Genomic DNA, 26,143 nt, shown 5'->3' on the forward strand with positions numbered 1-26,143 from the left:
GAAGAAGAAGAAGAAGAAGAAGAAGAAGAAGAAGAAGAAGAAGAAGAAGAAGAAGAAGAAGAAGAAGAAGAAGGAGAAGGAGAAGAAGAAGAAAAGAACCACAGCTAGTCAGCACTGCCAAATTTCAGTTTTTCCATAGTTACTGAATGCGCTGGAAATCTCTCTCCAAGGTTCTCCTCTCACTATTTCCTGGCCCTTATCTAACTAATCCCTCCCAGCTATTCCTGGCTGTTGCATTATGAAGTTTCTGGGAGGCAGGAATCTAGGCTACCATACCCTGTCCTGGGGATTGTGCTTTTGTGTATGGCAACAGGAGCCACAGAGCAGCTGGGAACGGGTGATTTCTCTATCTTGTAGACTAGGTAGGGGTTAGTAGATGTTCATGAATGTTGAGTGGGACTATTTTTGGAGAAATGAACTTCATGAGTCCTAGAGTCACAGAGCCTGTTCATAAACTGCATCTTTTGTTGTTTGAGGAGATTATTGGAAGCAAGAGCAATAGGAAAAGGAGGAGAGGGATGGACTAGTGTCTGTGAAGCTGTTCCCTTCTCAAGGGCCCATGAATGCTTCTCAAGAGCCTGGAACTTCCCCTGTACTCAGCTTGCAGACTGCTTTTCCTGCAGTACGGGGGTCAATCCTATTCCATATCTTCTTGATCTTGATCCACCTATGGCAAGGGAGGTCTACAGGAGTGTTTTGAGAGAAGCTGTTAGAGGCAGTGATGGCTTGAGCTTGTTCTTCGTGGAACATGCAGGTCTATGCTCTCTGCGTCTCATTGAGAGGGAGCAGCTTCCCTAGCCCAGTAAAGAACTACCTGGGAGACATTTATAAACATACCCGTCCATGCCCTTTCTTCATGTGTTGAGTCTCACTATTCTGACTCTTTAGGGACTAAAAGGAAGTCAAATGGCCTAACTCCTTGTCTTCTTCCTATTCCCTTCTCTTCTTTCTCTCAACAGCCTCTCCATTACCAGGACCAGATATGCCCATGAAACCTAGTGCTGGCCTGTCCCCTTTCACTACCCTTCCCTTTGCCCCACCTACTCCTGCTCCACCAGACCAACCCCTCTGGGAGCCATCACCACAGCCCCCCATGCCTCCTGCCTTCCCTCCAGGCAATCCTCTGCTCCTTTCTGCTTTCCCTAGCCCATTGTTGGTGACAGGAGAAGGAGGCTCTGGCCCCAGTGTGGCTGGAACAGGTCAAGTCATTGTCAAAGTCAAAACAGAAATGGGGCCAGCTGAACCTTCTCAAACTCAGAACCTTATAGTTACTCAGACGGCCCTAAACTGGATTACCTCCGGTGCTCCCTGTGGGGTCCAGGAGGGGCCTCCTCCACCTCCTCGGTATGTGACACCTTCTAACCTGAAGACCATCCTGCCTACTGTGGCTGTTGGAGTGAGCCAGGAGGGCCCTACAGGACTTCCTCTGCAGGTTCTACCACCAGCTGCCCAACTGGCTCCGATTGTACCCCTGGAAAAGTCCTGGCCAGGAATACAAGCAGCAACCACGGAAGGAGGTCCTGTGGCTGCCCGGAAGCCTTTCCAAGGTGACCTTGCCTATGCTTCCAAGGGTGTTTATGAGAACTATCGTCGCTGGCAGCGCTACAAAGTCTTGGCCCGGACTCACCTATCCCAGAGTCCTGATGCTGAAGCTCTTTCCTGCTTTCTTATGTAAGTGTGTGTGTGTGTGTGTGTGTGTGTGTGTGTGTGTGTGTGTGTGTGTTGTGAGCGGGAGTACATCTAAGACTGAGTTTTCCTAGGGCTTTTAGAGAGGATTTTGGTATAGATACAGAGGTTTCGGATACTCTAGAATTGTTGAAGGCAGATGTGAGAGTGAGAGGACACTGTTAAGACATTCTTCTGGCTTATGAGAAATGTTCAGGTACTGTTTTTTTGTTTGTTTGTTTGTTTGTTTTTCAAAGAACACCTACAACTCTGTGAAGTCAGGCAAGCATTTTACGCTAATCCTGAGAAGAGTGAGAAACTTCCTGTCATAAAGCATGAATCAGAGATTGTCCTGTAGGTCCCTGACTCCAAATGTCAGGGCCCTTCCCTGCCTGCCCTCTGCCACTGATGACCTGGGACGGGTGGGCTGGGCCCTAACTAATTCCTGTGGGGTGAGGAAGATGGCATTGGGCCAGGCCAAGACCTTAGTGTGTGAACCCTACCTTACTGAGGTGTCAAGGTGAACTAGGGAGGGGAGGGGACACAGTTGGCTCCACATAACACTAGAGTAGGACATATACCACCTTTGCCCTCAGTTTCCTCATGAGGAAAGGGGGTGATTATACCTACCTCCGTGGGCTGACCAGAAGATTAAAGGTGCTTGGCAAAGTGCCTGGCATAGAAAATGAATCATTTAAATGGTCACTCTTTTATTATTACTATAAAAAGGCAATCTTAAAGAGGAAGTGAGCCCACAAAAGGCCAAAATATCCCTCCCTTAGAGTGTGTGTATGTTTAGCCAAGAAGCCTGGCTTTTTTTTTTTGTTTGTTTGTTTGTTTATATATCAGTCATTAGTCATCTGGGAACTTTTCTCCACTTCCCAACCAGACTGCATATCTCTCAGCTGCAGACCATTGAGTAAACACTCTTTTTTTTTTTACCAGACTCTGAAAAAAAAAAATTCATGCTCTCTTCCAGTGGAAGAACTTCTTCTTCCATTCTTTGGAGCAAGTGATCAAGAGACACTCCCAAGGTCCTCAACAAACACCACCTTACTGAGTTCTTGGTTTCTTGAGATGGCTCCTAAGTTCTTTCTCAAACCTGGTGACACAACTTCTAAATCTAGAACCAGTATGAGCTCTCTCGAGGTCTGCTTAGGATCCATCCCCTTTGGTTTCTGGCCAACTACTGTTCTCTGTGCTTCCATGCTATGGGTAGGACCTCATGTCAAGCATGACCCAGACCCTGTACAACAGCCACCTGGGAAGCTGATTAGATGTTCTGTCCTGGGACCTTGGCTTCTGCAATCCTTAGTGACAGCAAGTTTTCTCGGTGGTACTGATACTCAGCTATGTTTAAGGACTTGGAGAAGCCAGAAAGGCTAAACTGAAGTCCTTACTTTAGTCTACACTCTTTTCTCTGGAGCTTCCCAGAGGTAGTGGTCCAATATTTTATTTGAAGATCTATGACAGCATTCTGGAGGCAATGAATGAAAATCCAACTGGGGGTGGGGGAAGAAGCTAGTCCCTGAACCAAAACCCCCAAACTACTACACATGCTCTAATTAGAGACTTATGTTAGATTAGTTAAATAAGTCTTTGAAAATTCAACAGGTTCTGTGCCGGGTTAAATCCATTTTCTCTCTCTCTCTCTCTCTTTTTTTTTTTTTTTTTTTTTTTGAGATACAGTTTCTCTGTGTAGCCTTGGTTGTCCTGGAACTTGCTCTGAAGACCAGGCTGGCCTTGAACTCACAGTGATCCTCCTGCTTCTGCCTCCTGAGTGCTAGGACTAAAGGCATGAGCTACCACTACCTGGCTGGGTTAAATTCATTTTTATAGTTACAAACTATAAAATGTTTCTTTTTTTTTAGTGTTCAGTTAAGGCTAGCACCATGAGAATTAAAGGAGGGTGCCCTTGTTGATTTCAAAAGGTTGGGAGAAAGATCATTAGATTTTGTGTGTTTTGCACATCTGGGTGGCAAGGGCAGCATGAATGGCAAACAACTGGAGGGAAGGCTATGACAGAGCCTGAGGGGCTTCCTAGATTTGGTGAGAGATGGGAGTGAGACGGCCACCAGAACAGGCGAAAGGCACACATTTACAGTCTGTCTGACCTAACATGGTTTTAGCCCAGTGCTTCGATCCCTGGCCCGACTGAAGCCTACCATGACCCTGGAGGAGGGGCTGCCGAGGGCTCTGCACGAGTGGGAACGCACCAGCAATTTTGACCGGATGATCTTTTATGAGATGGCGGAGAAGTGAGTTTGATGAATCTTCGTTCACCGTGCAGGGGTAGGGGAGCGGTCGAGTGGTAGGGCAGGTTGTCAGAAGGGATCAGCACGTAAAGGTGTCCACCAGCAAGCCTGACAGCCAGAGTTTGATCCTCAGGGCCCTCATGAAGAAAGTAGAGAAAAGGGACTCCCAAAAGCTGTCCTCTGAGGTCTACCCGTGCACATTGCACACACACACATATAAATGCCATCAAATAAATGGAATGCATTTAAAAATAGACAAAGGAGTGTCACAGGAGGCCACACAAGGGTCTTATGGATTCTTGTGGCTTCTACCACCTGGACTCTGGGATTATTTTGCCCTTCTGCTCTTAAAAGTGCCCTTGCCTCTGGTCCTTGGACCTATATGGGGCTTTCATACTGAAGGTGTTAGGGTAGATAGGATTGGGCCCCCTGCTTCTGAAAACTTGATGCTGAAAACCTCACCATGAAGGTACTTTAATTCACCAGGTAGCAAGTGGCTAATGGTGTGGAACTTCAGAATCACCTTTTCTTTCGTATTTTTTGTTTGTTTTAAAAGATAGCACAGACCCCCCCCCCGCCCCTCACCCCAGAAAGGGACCAATTTTCTGGAAAAGGTTGGCCAGAAGAAATCAGGGTATTGGACACCCAGACTGGTCTCCTGACTCTTTATCCCCCATCTCTACAGGATAGCCTTGCATAAAAAATAACTTTGGTTAGCACACATGGCGCCAAGGCTGACATGAGTTCATTTGAGCTCAGGAGTTCAAAGCCAGCCTGGGGAACATATTGCAACAACTGGAGAAAGAATAATTTTTCTTCTAAGTGTACCTTTGTCCTACCCCACCCCCCAGTCTCTGTCTGAATCTGAACCTTTGGCTTCCTAGGTTTACCCTTTGGAGCCTGCTCCAGCCTTTGCACTCTGGTCTCTGCTTCTTGGTGGTCTCTGCTTCAGGAATTCTGCCAACATTTTCAGTTGTAAAAGGGGCAGATGAGGGCATCAAGAGCAACCCTTTAGAGTATACCCTGAGATCATTGCATAGGCCAGACTGAAGTCACTAAGCTTATATGAAGTAGTGATTAATCAGGGCATTGGCTGGGACAGTTATGGCAAAGAAGTAGAGAATATCACTGTCCTGGGGAATTAGCCAAGCTCTATACAACCTCCTAAAATCATCTTCTCCAGCCACCATTGAAAGGGAAGGGACAATATGATAGCGTTTCCCAAAACTGTCATTAGGCTGTCGCCTACCTGTCAGCAGTTTCCCCTGGCTGTTCCAACAGTGTTAGCCGAAATGAAGGTGCTTGGTTTCTTGGCTGTGTGTGAGTGCTGCCTGGTATCTAGGTGACTGATAAGCTGGGTTCTCCTCAGCACAGCCTGAGCCTTTTTTTTAAATGTTATTTTCATTAATGTTTTGCTGCATGTATGTCTCTGTGTGGGTGTCAGATCTTGGAGTTATAGACAGTTGTGAGCTGCCATGTGGGTGCTGGGATTTGAACCACTGAACCAGCTCTCAAGCTCTGCCTGTTCCTTCTTGACCCTTTGCAGATTCATGGAGTTTGAGGCTGAGGAAGAGACACAGATACAGAATGCACAGCTGATGAATGGGTCCCCGGGTCTGTCCCCTGTAGCCCCGTTGAAACTTGATCCTCCAGGGCCCCTGGTCCCAGAGGCTTGCCAGCAGCCAGGTAAGGCTATCTACAAACCAGGTAAGATTAGGAAAGTTTGTTTTTTTTTTTTCTCTCACTTTCTTTCCCACAAGTGACAGTCTATGAGCCTAACACAATGCCCCATAGGAAGCTGGGGTCTTGGCTACATTTGTCTTGAATTACCTATTGATCTTGGTCAAGTAAACTAACTACACTCTCATTTAGACTGTGCATGAGCCCTGTACTTTTTCAGCCTAAGAAATGGGGGTTGGATCAGGAGGCTTTTTGGAATGTCAAGGTGTGTGGAAAGATTTTAACACAGTGCTCTCTCTCATACCTTCCAGTTCTTATGTTTTCTCCACCCAAAGCTTGATCCCATTCTGGAACCATTTCTTGTACCCAGATTTTTTTCCCCTCCAAATATTACTGGGAAGTAGATACCAAAGCTGCTTTCTCACTCCCCATCTCTTCCCTCAGCGTACATTCCTAAGAAGGCAGCCTCTAAGTCACGGGCTCCCCGCCGGCGGCAGCGTAAGCCCCAACGGCCTCCAGTTCCTGAGGCACCCAAAGAGATCCCACCAGAAGCTGTGCAAGAATATATTGACATCATGGAAGGGCTGATGGAGAGCCACGTGGACCCTGGGAAGACAGTGGAAGAGAGGCAACAGGAAGGTACAGGGATGTTTCCAGACTCAAGTCTTCTGAACTACATTGATGAACTATGTTCTCAGGAAGTCTTTGTCTCCAAGGTAAGCTGGGTCTACATGGCTAACTTCTAATAAATACTTAGGGGCTGGGCACTATGGAACACCAACCTTCTGGGGTTCTGCACATGGCAGCAGGTTCCATTTTAGAATTTAGAAATGGGTATATGTGTATGAATACATAGGTAGCCGGTGGTAGTGACTACCACCAATTTTTGTAACAAACTCCAGGGTGAAATGGGGGCATGGGCCTCGTAGCTTTGTCTCTAGAGCACCTGGCCTTATAGGTTACTTCACACCAAGATTCACACCATTCTTCTGTTTCCCAGGTAGAGGCCGTTATTCATCCACAATTTCTGGCAGATCTGCTGTCCCCAGAAGAGCAGAGAGATCCTTTGGCTTTAATTGAGGAGCTAGAGCAAGAAGAAGGACTTACTCTTGCCCAGGTAAAGTTGGGAGGTAGAGAATGCCAGGAAAAGGAGCCTGCCTGATTTTGTATAACTCTTTGATATCCTGATACTGTTTTATAGGATTTAGGTTTGGGTTCTGGATCTAGAGGAAGTAGGTAGGGGATTATGTGAACAAAGTATATGGGCGAAGAAAGGCTCTCAGCAAGGGAATAAAGCTCCAGAGCAGAAAGAGCTGCAGTACCTATCTTTGATGCTACCACTTAAACACTTGCTCTTCTTCCCCATGCTATGTACTGTCTCCTATCACCCACTCAGCCACCTCTTCTCCTAACCATGTATAGAACTGGCATTTGTCCATTCCTTTCCAGCTGGTCCAGAAACGACTCTTGGCCTTGGAAGAGGAAGATGCTCAGGAGCCTCCAAGTTGCAGTGGAGCTCAGTCAGACTCAAGTCCTTCTATTTCTGACGAAGATGAAGATGGGGGTCGGAGGTGTCGGCCCTCACCTGGGCTTCAGGGGGCTGCGGGCACTGTTCGCATTGGAAAATCTGCTTCTCCAGGCAAGCAGGCAAGAGAAATGCATGGTGGGCAGGAACGAGTGCTAGGTGGTTCAAGGGGGATTCACAAGGATGGAAACACGCTGCCATCCTCTAGCAGCTGGGACCCGCAGCTAGAACTCACAGCTCCACAGGGAATGCAAGAATCCTTGGGTATGGAGAGAAAAGGGTCTGGGAAGCTATATGCAGCTCATGACGGCCACCTAGGAGGTCCTGGGTATTCTGGGCACTACCCAGCAGCAGATAGGAATCCAGAGGCTTTACCTTTTTGTTGGCAAGAAGAGCCCCAACCTGTGAGAGCCTCCAGTTTGGATGTTGGAGTTACAGAGCCAGTTTCTCTGCAAGGACTTGGGTTAGAAAAGCAGGCCTTAGGGTTGCAGATAGGACAAGAGATCGGGGGAGTTGGGGTGCTTACTCAAGGGAGAGAACCTTCAGCGGTGTCCCAGAAAGGCTCTTCAAGAGCCATGTGGGGAGATGACAGAGGTCCCGACACAGCTCAGAGTTATGATCAGAACCATTCCCCTGGAGCAACTGGCAACCTAGAGAGGGTTTCTCTCAGCCCAGGACTGTGGCTGAGCAGTGACATGGATGCTGTGGGTTTAGAGTTGCCCTTACAAATCGAAAGTGTCATAGATAGCATCCAAGATGAGGCAGGTATAACAGAGGACCAGGCACTGAGTTCCCGAAACAGTGTTTCTCCAGGCCCTAGAAAAACCACAGTGCCCGAGAATGTCGAGATCAGTGTGGTTCCCTGTGGAGGCACAGATGCGACAGCTGTTATAGAAAAGAGAAACTCCTGCAGCTTGCCAGGATCTCTGATGGCCGATGGCCCTGCTTTGAGGTCTAAAGAGAATCAAGAGCTGAGTCCTGAGACCACACAGGATCCTAGTGATCTGTGGGCTGGAGGTTGCTCCCCACTGCTGGAAACACTTGACCCCTCCACACTGGGGTCTTCAGAAGACACCCTGTTACCCACATGCCAAGGCAATATCCTTATTCTTGGGACCCAGGATGCCTCCTCTTTCCCCCAGGCTAGCCAAGAGGCAGAGAGCAGAGATAATCTACTTTTTCCACTTTTGGAAAACATAGAACAGGTCAATATACTAGATATTAGAAATGACAGCAGTCCCAACCCAGGGGTCAGCAAGGATTCCTTCTCACCAAATTTTAACTCTTATAATCTCCAAGGAGAGTGCAGGGAAGATACTGTCTCCTTCAAACCTACTGACCTTGATCCTTTACAAGACAATCAAGAATCTTATACACTTGAGGCCACCAAATCAACATCTGGCCAGGGCCTGGGGAGTACTTCCCCTAGGTGGGGTACTAGGGATGCTTTTGTTCTCAGAGAAATCCCTACTGGAGAAACATACAACTCAGCAGATAGGGCAAAAGGAAGTGAGAAAGAGGAGGAGGAAGATGAAGAACTATCAAACTTTGCCTATCTTTTGGCTTCGAAACTTAGCCTCTCTTCTGGAGGGTTTCCTTGTCATGCCTCTGGAAGTCAGGGAACCCCAAAAACATCCCACCACTCTGCTGAAGTAGATGACCGTGACCAACTTTCACCCCCTTCCAAGCCTGGGAAGCAGGTTTTAGTTGGGAGTCCAGCTGCTGCTGTAGAGAGATCCCAACTGGAAGCTCAGCTTGGTAGTTCCAGGCAGAAACCCCTAGCCCTGGGATTGGTGCAGCTCCCACAGCCTCGTAAAAGGCGGCGTGACAGTTTTGTCACAAGCAAAAGGAAGAAGAGGCGTCGTAACCAGTAGGAAGCAGAGGACCACCCTGCCCTGCCTAGCAGCACCCAAAAGTGGGTGCCCCAGAGTCTATTTTAACTGCTGCTGCTCCTCAACGGAGATGCAGCCCCAGCCTGATGCTGTTTTTGTTGTGTAAGAAGCTGGAGGGCCTGGGGCAAAAGGTCAGACTGGCTAGTTTGCAGGGGGTCCTTTTAGTGGGAAGTAAAGGGAAAGGGCTTTGGGAAGTTATAAGGAAAAATAAAGATTGTTTTTGGTTGGAAAATGCTGTGCTCTTGTGTGTGAGCATCTTGGCTGCTACATATAGCCACGTATTATAAAGGCAGATTCTGTACCATGCTGCTAGCCTTATCTCCGTTCCCTGCAGTGTTTTGCTAAGAATCACTTTTCATGACCAGATAGGTTCCAAAACAGTCGTCCCAAATGGTTATCCACTCCCTCTTCCCAAGCCAGAACCTGGCATTAGCAGGTCTTTTCTGGGTATCCTATTGTCTGCCTCCTTTAAAACTACAGGGGAGTCGGGGGCGCTTTTTGTAGGTCAGATTTGAGATCTGCGATTTTCTAATTTACTTTATCTGTGTCAAGACAGAGCACCTCGCGTGCTATGGGAGTAGGGTGTGTGTGTGAATGGCTTTTCTTCCTTTAATGGCTGGACATGAAGGACCTTTTATGTCCTCAGTTCTTGTTACTTTAGGGGAAGCGCCACGTTTGGTGTGACCTGGAGGATTCTGCTTTCCTGACACAGGGCTCTGCATCAAGTATGGGCGACAGAATAAACTCTCAGTGGGACTGTTAAATATGGAATGGTAGTAAGCTATATTTTCATCTTTAATGAGGACAGAACAAGAGGGAATGGGCTGAAAAAGAGGTTCATGAGGAAGTCAATTAAGTACTCGATGGTCACAGGAGGGGAAGATACAAAAATCACTGTATGATCTCCATAAAGGAAATACCCCAGTCCATTTATGAATAAGAGGATTCAGGTATGGCGAAGACCAATCTTTGGAAACTCCAACGAAAATCTGGCAACCAACCATTCATCTCTTTCTTTCCCAACTAATGATTCCACCCACGGGACCGAGCTTCATTTTTTTTTTTTAATAGATATATATTTATATTTATATATAAAATAGTCTTTTACAAAAAACCCCCACCAAACAAAAAATTAAAATAAACTTAAAAAGAAACAAAGAATGATAACGAAAACAAAAAACCCCACAAAAAAACAAAACACCAAATAGGAGCAGAGATGGGGCTGAGGCATAGGGCAGGCCTCTGGTGCTGTCCTGAGAGCAGGGCTGGATTGGAACTGAGGAGAGGGGTGGGGATGGGGGTGGGGGGCTGAGGTGCTCAGTCATCCTTCTGCTTGGGGGCTTGCACAGTCCCATTGGCCAGGGCGGTGGGGCCTCTGGGGGATGAGGCATTTGGTATCTGGGAGGCGCTTTGAGGCTTGTGTGGGGGGCGCAGGTAGGCGCTGAAAAGCTTTCCGTACAGAGGGTCGTGGAGGGAGAAGTTCTGGAATTGACCTGAACAGGAATAAGAAAAGGGAAATGGAAAAGTAAAACCACCTAAGAGTTAGACGGGGACACCTCTCCCTTCTCTTTCCTCAGAACTGGTATACACAGCCCTGCTGCTCCGTCTGCCTTCTCTCCTTATCTGCCTGTTTCCTGCCTACCCTGCCTCTCAGAGCCTCTCCTTCCTTACACTGGCCACTAGCCCCTTCTCTGCCACCTCAGTGTTCAGAATGTATCCTGGTGCTGATGGTAACCCCACCATCCCTCTCGGGTGCCTGTGCAGGAGAGAAGGCAGGGAGGGACTCACAGAGGGAGAGACCTTGGCTGCATCCAGGCTGGCACAGCTCGGCATGCAAACTTGTGGCAGCAGGGCGGGGTGAACCCAGTAACAGGTGCAGGATGGTGCTGAAGCCATCTTTGTACAGCAGGCGGCCAGGTCCTTCTGTCTGTTCTTCAGCAAAGAGCTGGGAAGGCGGGAGGGAGAGAATGCCTGTTAAGTTCCCTCCTTCAGACACTACCTCATGGTGATTGGGAAGCCTGTCTGATGAGCTGCACATAAGCCCTCTTGGACCTCTAGTGCCCCTTCTTTTTTTTTTTGTGTGTGTGTACCCTTGGCTGTCCTGGACATGATTTGTAGACTGTCTGCCCTCAAACTCACAGTAATCCACCTGCCTCTGCCTCCAAGTGCTGGGATTATAGGCATGTGCCCAGGTTAGTGCAGCTTCTTTCAGGGTAACTGTATGACATTTAGCTTTTGCCTTCTTGTTTCCAGCTAGGCCTCAGTAAGAGATGCTGGAGACAGGCAGTTTTAGGTAGTGTGTCACTAGGGAGGGCACAGAGCACGCATTATCCAAGAGCTGCTGGGAACAGCACAATGTAACACCCTCCTGGGATGGAGCTGTGGGGTAAAGTGTATCAGCAATCTTCCCCACAGTCCATCCAAGGTACCTCAAAGGCCAGATGTATCAGCTCCTCCAGGTTCCTGGCCCCATCCAGGGCTGCTAGTGCAAGAGCCACATTTCGGAAGTCCACCAAACCCTTGGCATCCTAGAGAGTGAAAAACCAGAGCAACGTGTGGACCATTTACCTTCCTCCCGCCCTCTGCTTTAGCTTCTCTGCAGCAGGCTTAGAAATGATGCTTGTGACCACTTTGCTCAGACCCGAGCACCACACTCCTCAGGACTCTCTCAGGCCACAGGCTTCCTTCTGCTACCCTTTTCTGCTACAATAAGCTATACCAAACCATGCGGTGACATAACCCTCCCATGGAGATCTAGGAATGTCAGCCAGTCCCCCAGGAATTCTGAAGTTACCATCCATTCTGATACACCAGGAGAAAAATCCTGGTTTCCAAGCCAGACAAAGTGGCTTTCCTCACATCCAGCATATACGGGAGAACTGGTCCAACAGACTGAAAAGGGGGCCACTGGCCTAACTTTTTTTTTTTTTTTTTAACTAAAAAATCAAAACAGGATATATGCTATACCAGGTCTATGGAGGACATGTTGGCTGAGATAGTCTGGCTCAGAGATAGTCTGGGACAGTCTTTCCAATCTTAAGAAATCCACACAGCTTGAAACTGAAACTTATTTAAAAAACATTGCTTTTCAATTTTTTTTTTTTTTTAATTTCATGTGCATTGGTGTTCTACATGCATGTATGTATGTCTGCGTGAGGATGTCAGATCTTCTGAAACTGGAGCTACAGGCAGTTGTGAGCTGCCACGTGGATGCTGGGGATTGAACCTTGGACCTCTGGAAGAACAGCCAGTGTTCTTAACCACTGAGCCATCTCTCCAGTCCCAAAACTTAAAATTTTAGACAAGGTTTAACTATATCACCTAGGCTGGCCTTAAACTTATGATCTCTTTGTTCTGTCTCCTGAGCGCTGAGGATGTTGAGACCGAGAGTCTGTGTCTTAGCACAAAAAGGGCCCTTTGAGGGGTATAAAAGAGCACCTGCCCAGTATAAAACCCTTATTGTATTCCTAGCACTTAAGAAGAAAATACAACCAAGAGCGAGAATTATCATTTGATAGGGTACCTGGGTTATAATTCCGGAAATATAACCAGATAGAACCAAGACAAAACCAGGAATGAACACAAGGAGACCATCCCTAGATCCTGAGCTCGTTGGCTTGGAGGGCAAGCCATCTATTTTGCCTTGGGTTCTAGCACCATTACCTGCTCGAAGTAGCTGAAAGCACCAGCCACTGTCTGAGGATCTGAGAGCTGTAGCTGCTGGGCAAATGCCTCTTGGCTGACCATTCGACTCCGGCCTGGCTCTGCCCCCATGTCCACACAGCCAGGGGACAGCCTGCAATAGAACCACTGACATCAGAGAGTTGACTCAGTTTCCTTTTGGATACACCATGCACCACCTTGCCCCCAGCCCTGGCCTCCTAGTGCAGGCTCAGCCACTGTCCCTTGGCCTCTTGAACTGAGGATGAAATCCAGCACAGAACTACTTCTTTCCCTCATTTTCCCTTTTCAGTTTCCCTATCTGGGTTACTGCTTATATCCTCATCTTTAAGGTAACTTACCCAGCCTTCTGTAGTACCTTTCCCAGCTCCCAGAGTCGTGGTTCCAGTGCTACCTTCAGCTGGCCAACCACAATCACAGGTAAGCTCCCTACAAACTCACATTCTGTAGCTGGAATGTCCAGGGCCCTACAGGACAGAGAGAGATGGAGATCAAGAGGAGGCAGCAAAAGAAATTTCTGAGGCTTCCTTCTACTCTATCTGACTGAAATGGTCAGTTCCCTTTATCTTTTCTCACCTTGATCACAGCTGTCTCCTAACTCTTCCCCACCATCCCTTATCTTTGCCTCAAAACCTCCTGCCTCTCCTGTGGTACCTCTGCTCGGCATAACTGCTCCAGGAAATACTTTGCAGAACACCAGGAAATACTTGTAACACTCACTGTGCCATGACTCTCTGGACATTGTTGGCATAAAGGGTGGGGTCCTTACTCTCCTCAGGGCTGGGCTGATACACAGGGAGGAACTGAAACACAGACAGTCAGGGCTCTCCCATCAGGACCTGAAAGTCAGGAGTGGTTAATACCACTCTATTCTCCCCATCCCACCAAAGAGGGGGAGCACACCTCTACTTCCACGATGCTGCAAGGCTGAGAGGCTGTGAGCCAGAGAACTTTGAGCCTAAGAGAAGAGAGATGGGTATTTGCCACTGTTGAACTAAGAGCTGTTCCTCCTGAGCAAGGCAGTGAATGTTCTCTCAGTGATATGAAAAAAATGGGACCCCTTGCTCCAGTTAGCTGGGAGACTGTGAGAAGGGCCAGAAAGGTGATGGGCAGAGGCTAAAGCTGCAGGAACAAATCAGAGGAAGAGCTGCAGGCAAGGGGAAGTCTGGGGACCAAGGCAAAGGAACCAGCCTCCAACTTCACCCCTTCAAAAAAATCCACCCACAAACAAGAAACACAGGACAGTAAATAAGAAGGAACTATGATAACGGCAGGGATGACTCAGGTAGGAGGTTAGGAGTACTGCCAAGTAATATGGGGCGGTCAGAGGCAACCTTCTCTAGAGTTCTCTTGGACCAGGAATGCTCTGATGGACATGACTGCCCAACCTCAACCCCTCAACACCAGAACTCACACGCCAGGGCCCCTCCACGCCCAGCTCGTGGTGTCCTATGGGAAAAGCAGAGGGAGGGGCAGGTTACTCTCCTTTCTGGAGACTGGCCAGTCCCTTAGCAGAGACCTCCAACCTCACTTCATGCCTCACCCCGAGACGAAGTCTTATCGCGCCACTGGCAGTTTCCAGTTATTTCCATTTAGGAGAGATTCATGCTCCCTGATTCCACCCTTTCTTCCATGGAGACTCACCAGACTGTTGGGGTATCGGATGAGGACAGGCTGCACAGGCACCCCTGCGATGAAGGCTCCTAAATCCCATTTCCAACCCCACCCCCACAAGGCAGAAGTTAGTACAGGGAGGGAGCTAGACAGGACAAATCCCAAATGACATGTGGCTTTGTTCTAAGAACTTTCTCTCTGACTCACCTGTCAGAGAGGTAGGAGGCTCCCTGTCACCATTACCCTTCCTCTCCTCCCCAACACTTCTTCTCCCCCACGGCCTTATCGCCCACTATCATTTAACTCACCTGGTTTGAACTTCAGCAGGGCCTTCTTATTGGAACAGGTGCCTTCAGGAAAAAATAGTACCTGGTGAAAATAGTGAATAGTGAAAAACAAAAACCCCACAAAGCACAGAGTGAGGGGCGGGGGAGGAAAGAACAACCATTGTGCACACAAGGTGAAGCTTGAAGCTTTCATAAATCCCCTTACCCACCTGAGGCCACTTGCCTCCTGAGGTAGCCCGCCTCCTGACCTCCTCAACCACTCTGCGGCGAGAAGCTGGGTCATGCCGGGATACTAGGATGGCTTGATTGAATCGAAGAAGGGCTGGGTCGGGAAGGTTACAAGGAGGAGTCACTTGGTTCTGTCCCTTAGGCACTGACATCTGGCAGCCTCAATTTCCTCAACAGTGTAAGATATTTCAACAACCCATTTATTGCTATGATCTATTTATTGAAGGCTGACTTTCTAGCACCATGCCTCTGGCTCTAGCCTTGAGAGTCTGAGATTAGTTGACAAAACAGTGTTAATTTACATTTCATCTGCCAACAGTCAAGTAACCCTCCTAATTTTTCCCTCTGCACTGGAACACTCTTTAGTGTTTCCGGTTCTGACTTTTTTTTTTTTGGCCCAGAGTTGTCATTTCTCCCCTGTACCTTCTTGGACTCTCTCACCTCCAATGACAGGCACAGAAAGATTCTCAGCTCGAGAGACAACCTTGGGCAGATCACAGGGTAGCAGAACAATTGGGTCAAAGAAAGTTGAGTGGGGGGCAGCAACCAGGACAGGGGCTTCAAGACGAGAGGCCCTTTGGCCCCGAACGCGGATCCGAAGGAAGCCAAGCAGGAAAAATAGCAGGCGGCTCAGACCAAGAACCCCGTTGTGGCATACAGTCCTGCCGGGGCAAGGCTGGGGTTCAGTGGTGGGAGTTCTGACCCCCTTAATCCTGTCCCCCAACCAGCCACCTGGGAAAGCAGGATATCCCTCTTACTCCCCCAAAACATGTTGGCCATAGAGTTGAAGTATTTTGTACATGCACTTAGATGTGAGGTCCTAAGGACCAAATCTGGGCTTGCTGATAGCTCATTTAGCAGTTTAGAACCTTCCCCAGGGTTGAGGGTGGAGGTGGAGGGGGTTGGTGGAGCACAGCATATAACAGGGCTGAGGAATAATCTTAGGAGTTGGGTCCCTTACTTACTTCCTCCATCCTGTAATTGGTTCCTGAAGCTGCTCCTCAGTGAGACCTGCTACTTGGAGCCATGCGAAAGGCCAGAGGAGAAAGAGGACGATAAAAGCTAGAACCACTCGGATTGGGGCCAGCAGTACCCCCAGGAGGCAGAACTGCAGAAGGGTAGGAGAGAATGTCACTTAGGGAAGGAAAAGGCTCATTCCACAGCAGCCATCAAGGGGATGACTTGGGGGCAGATAGTTAACACCTTGTAGGTGATAGGGTAGAGGCAAAGGATCTGAGTGGGATGAAGAAGATACTAGTAAGGCCAGGAGGATAAAATACCACTAGGTGCCTTATCTTCTCACTCAGTTGATTCCCACCCCACCCATAAAGGTCACTGTCATAAACTGCATCTAGTACTTAGGAAGGACGTTAAGAGGATTTAATGAGCTGGGAGGTGGTGGCACAGGCACGAGCCTTTAATCCCAGCACTCAGAAGCTCATCTCTGTGAGTTCGAGGCCAGCCTGGTCTACAGACCAAATTCTAGGACAGCCAGGGCTATACACATTCAAACCTTACCCCGCCAAAAAAATGGAAAATGCGGTGAAGGTGTTTGTGTTTGATGTAAGTTAGAAACAGATCTTTGTGTTTGATGTAGGTTTGAGACATATCTTCTTCCCCAACATCCCATCCCATTCCATAAATACTTCCTATGTCAAGCAAAATCCGGTGCCTGGCTCTTTCTACACTTTGGGCCCAAGGAGCAGATGGTTGGAAACACAGAGATCCACTTTTCAAGCCTCAGGTCAATCTAGTCCTAGGCTGGTACCGCAGAACAGCAACCCTAAGGTATCGCTCAGCTCTATTCCGCAAGGTAAGGGTTGCCAAGTGTCAGGGTGACTCCAGAGGCTTCCTTAGGATTGAGCAGGTAAATAAACCTGCCCCCGGGGGCCGGCCTCAGGGGGAGGTGAACACAACAGAAACCTTGGACACTTCCTCCCCACACCACCTCCTGGCTACCCTAGGGTGGTGCGTCCCTCTACTTCCTGTAGACAACCCCCCTCCCAGTCTCCCTTCCCCCACCGGTAGGTGCTGCAGTGAGGTCTGGAGGGGGAGGGTGGTAGCGGAAAGAGGAGGTGTTGGAAGGGCACAAGGACGCAATCTCTGGGTCCAAACCGTTTCAATCGGAGCCCCGGAGAATCGAGACTAGCTAAGCACAACCCTGCCCCCACCCCGGGCTTTCCGTAGCCTCCAGCTCCATCCTAGCCCATCAACCTCTGTAGGATGTAATCCGCATTCCCCAGCGTCCTCCATCTCTCCTATCCTTGGGTCCCCTTCAGTCCTCCCTCCTCACCAACTCGTTTCCTCCACACTTCTATCGCCTAAGCTCGAATCACCAGGGCTCCTCGCCCACCCCCGGCCACCCTCACGTGTGCACTCCAGGGCACCCTCTCCACAAGCTTCTCAGCCTCCTCCTCTCGCATCCCCTTGCCCATCTCAGCCACGGTTCCTCACCACCCGGTTTCCCCGTCCCAACCAGCCCTCCGCACGTCCCCTGCCCACACCTTACCTTAACCCTCTGGAGGCCGGAGAGGTGTAACTCGTGCACGAACGGGTTTGGGGACGCCGAGGGCCCGGAGGTGGGATCGAGGGGGGCCCAGGCCCCAGGACTTCCCTGGCTCATGGTGGGAAAAGGTGGAGCGAGGGCCGCGGCCCCCCACTCCCAGCCCGGGCCCCGCTCCCGGTCCGGCTCCGCAGAGCAGCACAGCTCGTGCGGTGGTGGCAGCGGAGGCGCTCTGGTCCCAGCCCCGCCTGGTGCCGGCCGAGGGGCGGGGGGCCGCGGCGCCGCCCGGGCCGCTCGCGTTGTCAGGGCGCCGGCCGCGGGGCGGGGCTTGCGGCTCCCGGTCGCCTCCACTCACCCGCATTCCCCGCTGCCCCTCGGGTCGTTGGGAGCGCGGAGCCCCGAGGACCTGGCTGCCCCTGGCCGAGGGTCTCGGGCTGGTAGCGGGGCGGCGAGGTGGGCGCGCAGCCCAGCGCCCTGGTCACCTTCCGGGCACTGCGGCCGCCCTGCGAGCGCAAGTGGGGTGGAGCCTTGGGGTGCACCCCAGGGCAGGGCGGCCAGGCCCATAGCTGCGGAAGGAGGCCAGGGCCCCCCTGTCCCCGCCGCTCCTCGGCCCCGATTTCACCATCTCCGAGGCGGACCACCTCGTTCCTTCCCCGTCGGCTCGCCGCCATAGTGGAGCTTGCGCCCTCTCGCGGCCGTCCCGCGCGTCGCAGTTCTCGGCGTCGCCCGCGCGCCTGCATCCCTCGATGCTTAGCGGGCGTACGGTCCCCCAATCCGGCACAACCCGCCTGGGTGACAGATCGCGTTCTCAGCCTCTCTGCTGGCTTCCCTCTGGAATACGGAGGACACCTAAATTCCTGTTACCCGCAAACTCCCAGTGCCCTAAGAAAGACACTGCCCAGCAGCCTCGCTGATGGAGCACTGGGGAATTGAGCCAACTTTGAAACCCGTAGCCGCTAACACTGTCAGATACCCAGTGCACAGGGAAGGGGGCGGGAAGGGGCTTGCTTATGAAAATAAACCGGGTTCAGTTCACCTTGCCTTCCGTCAGTAAAAACTGAGTGGGTGTCGAAGTAAGAAAACGAGGGGAGAGAAGTCAGGACTAAGGATGATTCACTCCCTCTCGCCCCCCCCCCCCCCAGCCCATGCCTTCTTGAGTTCTGAGTTAATGCCAAGATATTTTCGGAGGCCAAGATGAGAGTGATAAGGAGGGCTCACAAGTTCTGTTGAAAACAAAGAACACAAAACACGGAATTCCCAGCGCAAATCCACAGATAATTCCTGAACTTGAAAGGACAACGGATGATTCTAGTTTCCTACATTCTCACCAGAAAAAGGGAAAGTACAACTCTATTAATTGTCCTTGCCGTAATTTCAGTCTCAGGAATCAAACTCAGGTTATCAGATTTGGCGGAAGCAGCAAGCAGCCTTACGGGATGAGTCACCCTACAGATCTGCTCCGGGAATTTTAAGAAATAAAGTTCAGGGGCTAGGAGAGAAAGAGGACATCGAACGGGGGACCAGGTAGGAGCCAGAAGTCACGCTTGTCTAGATTCTGCCTCGGAGCCCTGTAATTTTTACCGTTTTCAGCACTGACTGTATCCACAAGAAAAGAGGCAGCCGGCAGCGTCAGGGAGATAAAGGTCGGTTGAAGAAGTTAAGAATTACATCTGCTATATCTGAAAGTTTGTGTGTGCCGCCCCTCCTCGTCCTTCATAAACTGAAGGACCATCCGCAATGGTGATGGTTCCTTGGAGGTTAGACCTTTGTTGTAGCAAAACACGGACAGAAGCAGGAAGGGTTATTTATTGTGAGTCACAGCGAGGGCTCCAGTCCATCGCGTCAGGGAAGGCGAGGAGCGGGAGCGGGAGGCAGCTCCAGGTGCACTGAAGCAGAGAGAGGGAAGGCTGGTGCTCAGCTCTTTTCTTAATCCCCTTTTATTCACCGGCCCCAGCCTACGGAATGCTGCCACCTACATTCTTGGTTTGTCCTGGCGAACCTTTCTTCAGTTAAACCTTTCTGGAAACACCCTTACAGACATGCTCAGAGGTGATCCCTAAATTCTGTCAAATTGACCTTGAGTACTAACCAGCAGCAGGCAAGTTCCTTATGATCACAGCAGTACTTATAAGGGAAGGGAGGAAGGGATGTGGGGGGGGGGGAGAGAGCTAGAGGTCATGTCTGTGAGTAGTCCAGGCTGGCCCTGAACTTGAGATCCAACTGTTTCAGCTCCCAAATCCTGGGGTTTCAGGTATGTGTCATCGCATCTGGCCTAAAAGAGATAAGAATAAATAAATAATTTTGGAGAAAATTCTTTTCTATTCTTTATTTTACGTAGTACTTAAAAAGAAGGCATGTTTTGTATAGCACATGTTTCCCAAAGTAGTTCCACTATTTTTTTCTTGTTGTTTGTTCTGTTTTGCTTGAAACAAGGTTTCTCTGTGTAGCCTTGGCTGTTCTGGAACTCACTTTGTAGAACAGGCTGGCCCTGAACCCAGAGATCCACCTGCCTCTGCCTCCCAAGTGCTGGGATTAAAGGTGTGTGCCACCACAGCCTGGCCTAGTTTCACTATTTTTATAATCTCGTTTTTTTTTTCAAGTTAAGGCAGTTCATAAATCATTAACATCATTTGATTTTTTTTATACCTTTAGTATTTATTGTTAGATTTTTAAATTTTAATTTATTTGTGAATGCATTTTTTTTTTTTTTTTTTTTTTAATTTTTAATTTTTTTGTGAATGCATTTTTTTTTTTTTTTTGCCTGCATGTGTGTGTGTGTGTGTACCACATGTGTGCCTGGTGCCTGAGGATGTTAGAAGGCATCAGATTCCCTGCAGTTGGATTTATGAATGGTTGTGAATCACCACGTGGGTGCTGGTACCTGAACCCAGATCCTCTACAAGAACAAGTGTTTTTAACCACTGATCCATCTCTCCAGCCCTCTGCCCTTAATATTTTAAACATAAACTATCCAGTTTAGAAAGCTTCATTAAAATTAGGAACTCCCCTTACCCCACAGGGCACTTAAAATAATATACAAATTACTCTAAAGTTAATCATAACTATATACAATTAACTTTCAATGATATACAGTTTGGCTATGTGTCCATTTACAAACAAACAAAAAATAAAACACAAAACAACAATAACAAAAAACCAAACATAAATTCTCCCCAGGGCCTATGATCACTCCTGGCTGTAGGTTTCTGACCAGATACCCAGTGCTGGGCACGTATTCCCTCCCAGAGTGAGCTGCCAATCTAATCAGAAAGCAGTTTGGTTATTCCTCAAACAACCATGGTACTTACTATTGCATCAGTGAGTATGCCTTGCCTGGCAAATCAATATTGTTGCATGCAGCAGCCATGACTGGGTAAGAACACTGAAGCTTTTTCTTCCCTCAGCAGCCTGTTTCAAACCTTACAGCACTGTAAACACTAGCCAGCAGGAAGGTTTCCAGCTCAGTTTCAGTGTGATTTCTTGGTGCCTTGTAATCCAAGTCATAATAGGATCTTAGGACTTCTGGGAATAGCACTATTCCCACTATTCAAACTCTTGCTTTATTTTATTTTTTATTTTTTTGAAACAGGGTTTCTCTGTGTTGCCTTGGCTGTTCTGGAACTCCATCTGTAGACAAGGCCTTGAACTCACAGAGATCTGCCTCTCTCTCCCTGCTGAATGTTGGGATTAAAGGCATGTGCCACCACCTGCTCAAACTCTTCTCTCTCTCTCTCTCTCTTTTTGAGACAGGGTTTCTTTGTATAGCCTTGGCAACACAGAGCCTGGACTCACCTTGTAGTTATATAGACCAGACTGGCCTCGAACTCACAAAGGTCCACTTGCCTCTGCCTCCCAAGTGCTGGGATCAAAGGCATGTGCCACCACGGTCCGGCACTCAAACTTTTTTCTTAAAGTATGTTTTTTAGTTAGCTTATAAAGTAGTAGGTTTCTATGTAGCGTTTTTACACATCCTCAGTTTGGGTATGTCTTTCCCTTCCCTCCATTTCCCCACCTCTTGTCCCTATTCCTATTTAATCCTTCTGAAAGTTTAGTGAAAAGGAAAGAAAGACACACAAGAGATTGTGTGTTTTAAGACACCACAGGCCTTTATTTTGGGGGACCAGCCCTCAAGAATGGGACTCTCTGTAAGAGTAAGAGTCTGCTGTTATCTTACAAGCTGGCCCACAGTGGGCCATTGCTAGGAGTGACCAGTTAGTCAGTTAAAAAATATTAGGTGATGGATACTCATCTTTTCTGATTGGCTATTACTTGGGGTCCATGTAGTGGGGCAATAAATAATCTAGACAAACAAGTTAGTTTACTTCTGGAAACCAAATTGTTGTAGTTACTGGAATTGATACAATTCAATCAAACTGGAAGAGTTTACAAAATGGTGTGGCCCTGGCTAATGCTTTCTATACCTTGAAGTTTTACTTCCAAGCCATATATGTTTTACTCTTCAGCATCTTTTCTCATGGCTTCTTTCTTGCTTTCTAGTCTCTACAGTTTTTTTTTAAATGTTAATGGGTGACCTCTTTATTACCTTGTATGAAACACCTTAACAAGCAAGACTGGAGATTTATTATTCATAACTTCAAGTAGCTATTACAATATTGAAAATCTGAATGGAGAAAGTGTTTTTTATGTGGAGATAAAAGTGAAAATATGTGTGTGTGTGTATCTACCTACCTATGAATGTTTTGTCTTTTTGAGTGTGTTCTCTAGCCTTGGATCTTGGCTGTCCTGGACTCACATTGTAGACCAGGATGGCCTCAAATTCACAGAGATCAATTTGCTTCTGCCTTCCAAGAGCTGGGATTAAAGGCATGAGCCATGGTATGACATGTGACATTTTTAAATAAAAGAGTCCATTTAAACAAAAACAGAAGGGCTAGGCTTTAGCTAAGTAAGAACACTTGCCTAACATGTTGGGAGAAGGAAGGAAAACAGAAGGAGGAAGAGGAAGCAAACAGCATTTTTTAACATGGTGTCTTAGTAAGGGTTTCTATTTCTGTGATAAAACATCATGCCCAGAGAGGCTTGGGGTATAAATAATTTATTTCAATTTACAGTTTCAGATTACACTCCATCACTGAGGAAAGTCAGGGCACGAACTCAGTTAGGGATGAACTTAAGAGTCAGGGACTGAAGCAGAAGCCATGGAGGACTGCTATTTACAGGCTTACTTCTCTTGGCTTGCTTAGCAGATTTTCTTACAGCACGCAGGGTCACGAGCCCAGGGTGGCACTGTCCACAGTGATCTGGACTATCCCACATGAATTATCAATAAAAAAAAAAAAAAGGTGCTCCACAGATTTGCCCATGGCCAATCTGGTGGCATGTTCTTAATGACCCTAGCGTGTGTGAAGTTAAAAGTGTAGCGCACATGGACTAATGTAATGAAGGTTTTAGTAGAGAAGGGATATTGGACTCAAATGTAAATACAAGAAGGAAGAGTGGACATTTATAATCAAGAAGAAGTGTAGAGGACAGTGAATAAGACATTACTGTCAGAAGCATCCCGGCTAAGAAACATTCTGGTAGAAAACAAAACAAAACAAAACCTGATTGCTCTAGATACTTTTATGTCAACCTGACACAAGCTAAAGTCGTCTGACAGGAAGGAACCTCAATTAAGAAAATGCCTCCATTAGATCAGGCAGCACATAAGATCAGGCGGCAGGCAGGCTTGCAGAGGATTTTCTTAATTTGTGATTTATAGGGGAGAGCCTAGCCCATTGTGGGCGGTGCCATTCCTGGCTTCTATAGGAAGGCAGGTTGAGCAAGCCAGTAAGCAGCATCCATCCACAGCCTCTGCATCAGCTTCTGCCTCCAGGTTCCCGCCCTGTTTGAATTCCTGTCCAGACTTCCTTTAATGATGAACCGTGATGAGGAAGTATAAGCCAAATAATCTTTTTCCTCCCCAACTTGATTTTGGTCATGGCGTGTCATCACAGCAATAGTAACCCTAATTAAGATGCTGATCTAAAGGATTTTTGCTGAAGGCAGGCCGTAGTGGAGGCAAATGAATTTGATCAGATATCAAGGTTGGGAGAGTATTCCCTTTCCATAAATAGTGATGACCCACAGGCTGCTTGTAACTAATGGCAAGACTAAAGATAGGCCAATAGGAGGTCCCACAGTGCCCCTCCCAAAACTAAGAGATAAACTGAAGACCTTAAATAGAATTGGCCCCTCTTTACTGGCCCAAAGCTAACCAAACCAAAAGGTAAGCTGGCAATAAAACCAGCTACTTACTGTTCCTTCCTTGTCAGACCAATCCCAGTTTCAGCCACACAGAACAACTCTGAGCTAACCACAATGTGAAAGCCGAGTAACACTGAGGTTAAATGTTTCCTCCTTGTTTGGCTTGAAAAGATGGAACACTCTTTTGTGCCCAAGGTCTGTGTCTGCCCCTTAGAAGGACTGCAGTTTTGTGCCTCTTCGATGAAAACTGTTTAATGTGTGATCCAAGAGTTAATATTAGCAATTAAGACTGAAATAAAAGAATCGTATTTCCCAGTAGTCAATTGTCGAAGGAAATCAGGATTGCTTGGCAAGCTGCTGCTAGTGAAACTGATAAATCTTGTTAACTTGTCTCGGTTACTTTTCTGTCGCTGTGACACGACTCAATGACAAAAGCAAAAGGAGAGTTTGTTTGGGGCTTATAGTTTCAGAGGGTTAGACTCCCATGAGCATGGCACATAGCATGGCTTGCAGGCAGGTAGGCAGGTGCTGGAGCGGCACCTGAGAGCTCACACTGTGAGACAGAACCAGGATGCAGAGAGAGCTAACTGGGAATGGCCTGGACTGTCTGAAACCTCAAAGCCCGTTTCCACCTACACACCGCCTTCAACGAGGCCACAACTCCTAATATTTCTAAATAGTTCTACCAACTGGGGACCAAGTATTGAAGCACTATCAGCCTATGAGAGCCATTCTCACTTAGAGCGACACATTATTGTTATTCAATAAATTCTGACAGTGCGGGAGAACACAAGCATGTCTGTCTGTGTTTCTGACACAGTATACTCATGGAACCTGCCTGGTTACTTTTTCTTTCTGACAACTTGTCAAGTTCCCATCTGTGTCTATTTCTAAATTCTTTCATCTTTGAGACCTAACAATCTTGAGCCACCAACTTGATGACAACATATTATACAGCGGTAGAAAACTAATGAAGGGGACTCTTGCATGAAATAAGAGTCTCTGTCTCAAACGAAGGAGAGAGATTAGTCACTGGAGGCACAGAGCTTTATTTGAAGGTATTTGGTCTCAAAGAAACTCTGGACAAGTCTCACTCATCACCCGTGGCTCCTCCCAGCACGTCTCACCCCAGCCCCTACCCTGAACCTATCCCTGCCAGGGGCTGGGCTTCCATTTCCCTTCCCCCAGCCTGATCTCTACATAAACTCAACCATTTCAGTTACACAAGTCTCCTGGCCTGGGCCACCTCTCTTGGTTGGTGGCTTCTCTCTTGCTCTCCTCTCATGGTCTGGTTTAGTCTGCCATCCAGTGTTCAGCCTAGTCTCTTCTCTATATGCATTCTCCCTTATATGTATAATAAAACTCTTCTACATACTTTAGGAGTACTCATGTCCTTCTTTTATTTCATTTTTTTTCAAAAACATCTTAAAATACCTTTATTTATTTGTTTTATTTTATGTGTGAGTGTTTTGCCTGTGTTCATGTATGTGTACCACTTACATGCATTGCCTGCAGAGGCCAGAAGAGGGCATCAGATCTCCTGGAACTGGAGTTACAGATATTTGTTAGCCACTGTGTGGTTGCCGGGAACTGAACCAGGTACTATCAGGCAGTTTCTCTGTCCTCATCAAAAATGATATCCTTTCAGCCAGGCGGTGGTGCACTCCCTTAATCTCAGCACTCAGGGAAGCAGAGACAGGTGGATCTATGTGAGTTTGAGGTTGGCCTGGTCTACAAAGCGAGTCCAGGATAGCCACGGCTATACAGAGAAACCCTGTCTCAAAAATCCAAAACCAACCAACCAGTCAACCAAGCTAAAAAAACAAACGATACTTTTTTTTTTTTTTTTTTTTTTTTTTTTTTATTGTCACAGTAATCTGGACAAGCTTAGTTAGGTCCTCTGTTCGAGTTGAAAACAAGATGTTAGCCAAACCATCACCCACTTGCATCCTTTAAGGGTGCCACACATGCTCTGTGTCACAACTTCTTTCCTACACTGTGCTCTGTGTATATCACCTGTATTTTTTTTTTCCCCTGTGGAGATCACAAGGATCCCAGAGCTGAGAGTAGACTTCACGAGACCCCAGGAACATTAGCACGAAGTCTTAGCTTCTGTCTGAACTTATTAGGAAGAAGTTATATAAAGGAACTGAATACTGGGAGGCAGAAATCACAGTGCAAAGGGTGTGCCCATTGCGTTCTGAGTCAGTGTAATTTGGAGTCCAAAATGAATGCTGTTCTCACAGTATGGGAAAGGTATTTATTTCTCCTGAGTAAAAGTAAGACTGCTCTCCGTGTTCTTTTTAAAAGAACATCTCAAGCTCTGGAATACTTGAGCTCTACAAAATGCTTAAAGCATAACAAAGAGAACAATTAAGTTGGTCATGATGACTCATAATGAACTTCCCCAAAGAGAGTCATTTAAATTTAATCATGCCCAATAAATATAAGTTTGTAAACAAGCTGGAGGAGCTGGGGGTGGAGAAAGCCATAGTCAAAGAGAGGAGAAAGCGAGTGATGGTCAGAGCTAGCATGTGTGTGAGCAGGTTGTTGGGAGAACTGCAGGAAGTGTGGCTGGGGAGGTACAGTGGGGACAGTTTGTATAT

General features: G+C 47.8%; 2 protein-coding genes across 2 annotated transcripts in view; one reads left to right on the plus strand and one right to left on the minus strand.

The window, feature by feature from the left end:
• The window catches only part of Nutm1 (NUT midline carcinoma family member 1), a 10,833-nt gene extending 1,834 nt beyond the window's left edge, over window positions 1-8,999 (plus strand). The window contains exons 2-7 of the mRNA XM_055604881.1: window positions 960-1,671; window positions 3,795-3,923; window positions 5,467-5,606; window positions 6,045-6,316; window positions 6,601-6,717; window positions 7,050-8,999. Coding sequence (XP_055460856.1) covers window positions 960-1,671; window positions 3,795-3,923; window positions 5,467-5,606; window positions 6,045-6,316; window positions 6,601-6,717; window positions 7,050-8,999 — 3,320 coding nt within the window. The remainder of the gene's footprint in view (window positions 1-959; window positions 1,672-3,794; window positions 3,924-5,466; window positions 5,607-6,044; window positions 6,317-6,600; window positions 6,718-7,049) is intronic.
• Window positions 9,000-9,788: 789 nt separating this feature from the next.
• Window positions 9,789-17,588, minus strand: Lpcat4 (lysophosphatidylcholine acyltransferase 4). The gene is made up of 14 exons (XM_055599167.1): window positions 17,337-17,588; window positions 15,793-15,935; window positions 15,269-15,489; window positions 14,809-14,921; window positions 14,621-14,681; window positions 14,343-14,401; window positions 14,113-14,147; window positions 13,602-13,656; window positions 13,419-13,501; window positions 13,040-13,165; window positions 12,681-12,813; window positions 11,447-11,545; window positions 10,806-10,962; window positions 9,789-10,510 (listed from the first exon to the last, which is right to left on the minus strand). Exons 1-14 carry the CDS (start codon window positions 17,448-17,450, stop codon window positions 10,335-10,337), a joined length of 1,575 nt encoding a protein of 524 aa, XP_055455142.1. The 5' UTR covers window positions 17,451-17,588; the 3' UTR covers window positions 9,789-10,334.
• Between the last annotated feature and the right edge of the window lie 8,555 nt (window positions 17,589-26,143).

The sequence above is a fragment of the Psammomys obesus genome, unplaced genomic scaffold (genome assembly GCF_907164565.1).
Source record: "Psammomys obesus unplaced genomic scaffold, mPsaObe1.curated_primary_1811, whole genome shotgun sequence".
Taxonomy (NCBI): domain Eukaryota; kingdom Metazoa; phylum Chordata; class Mammalia; order Rodentia; family Muridae; genus Psammomys; species Psammomys obesus.

Excerpts from the sequence above, each read along its gene's own strand:
- Lpcat4 (XM_055599167.1), bottom strand. The coding sequence starts at position 17,450 with ATGAGCCAGGGAAGTCCTGGGGCCTGGGCCCCCCTCGATCCCACCTCC. Across the intron at positions 15,936-17,336 it reads CCGGCCTCCAGAGGGTTAAG|TTCTGCCTCCTGGGGGTACT; the intron begins GTAAGGTGTGGG and ends ACCCTTCTGCAG. Across the intron at positions 13,502-13,601 it reads GCAGCATCGTGGAAGTAGAG|TTCCTCCCTGTGTATCAGCC; the intron begins GTGTGCTCCCCC and ends TCTGTGTTTCAG.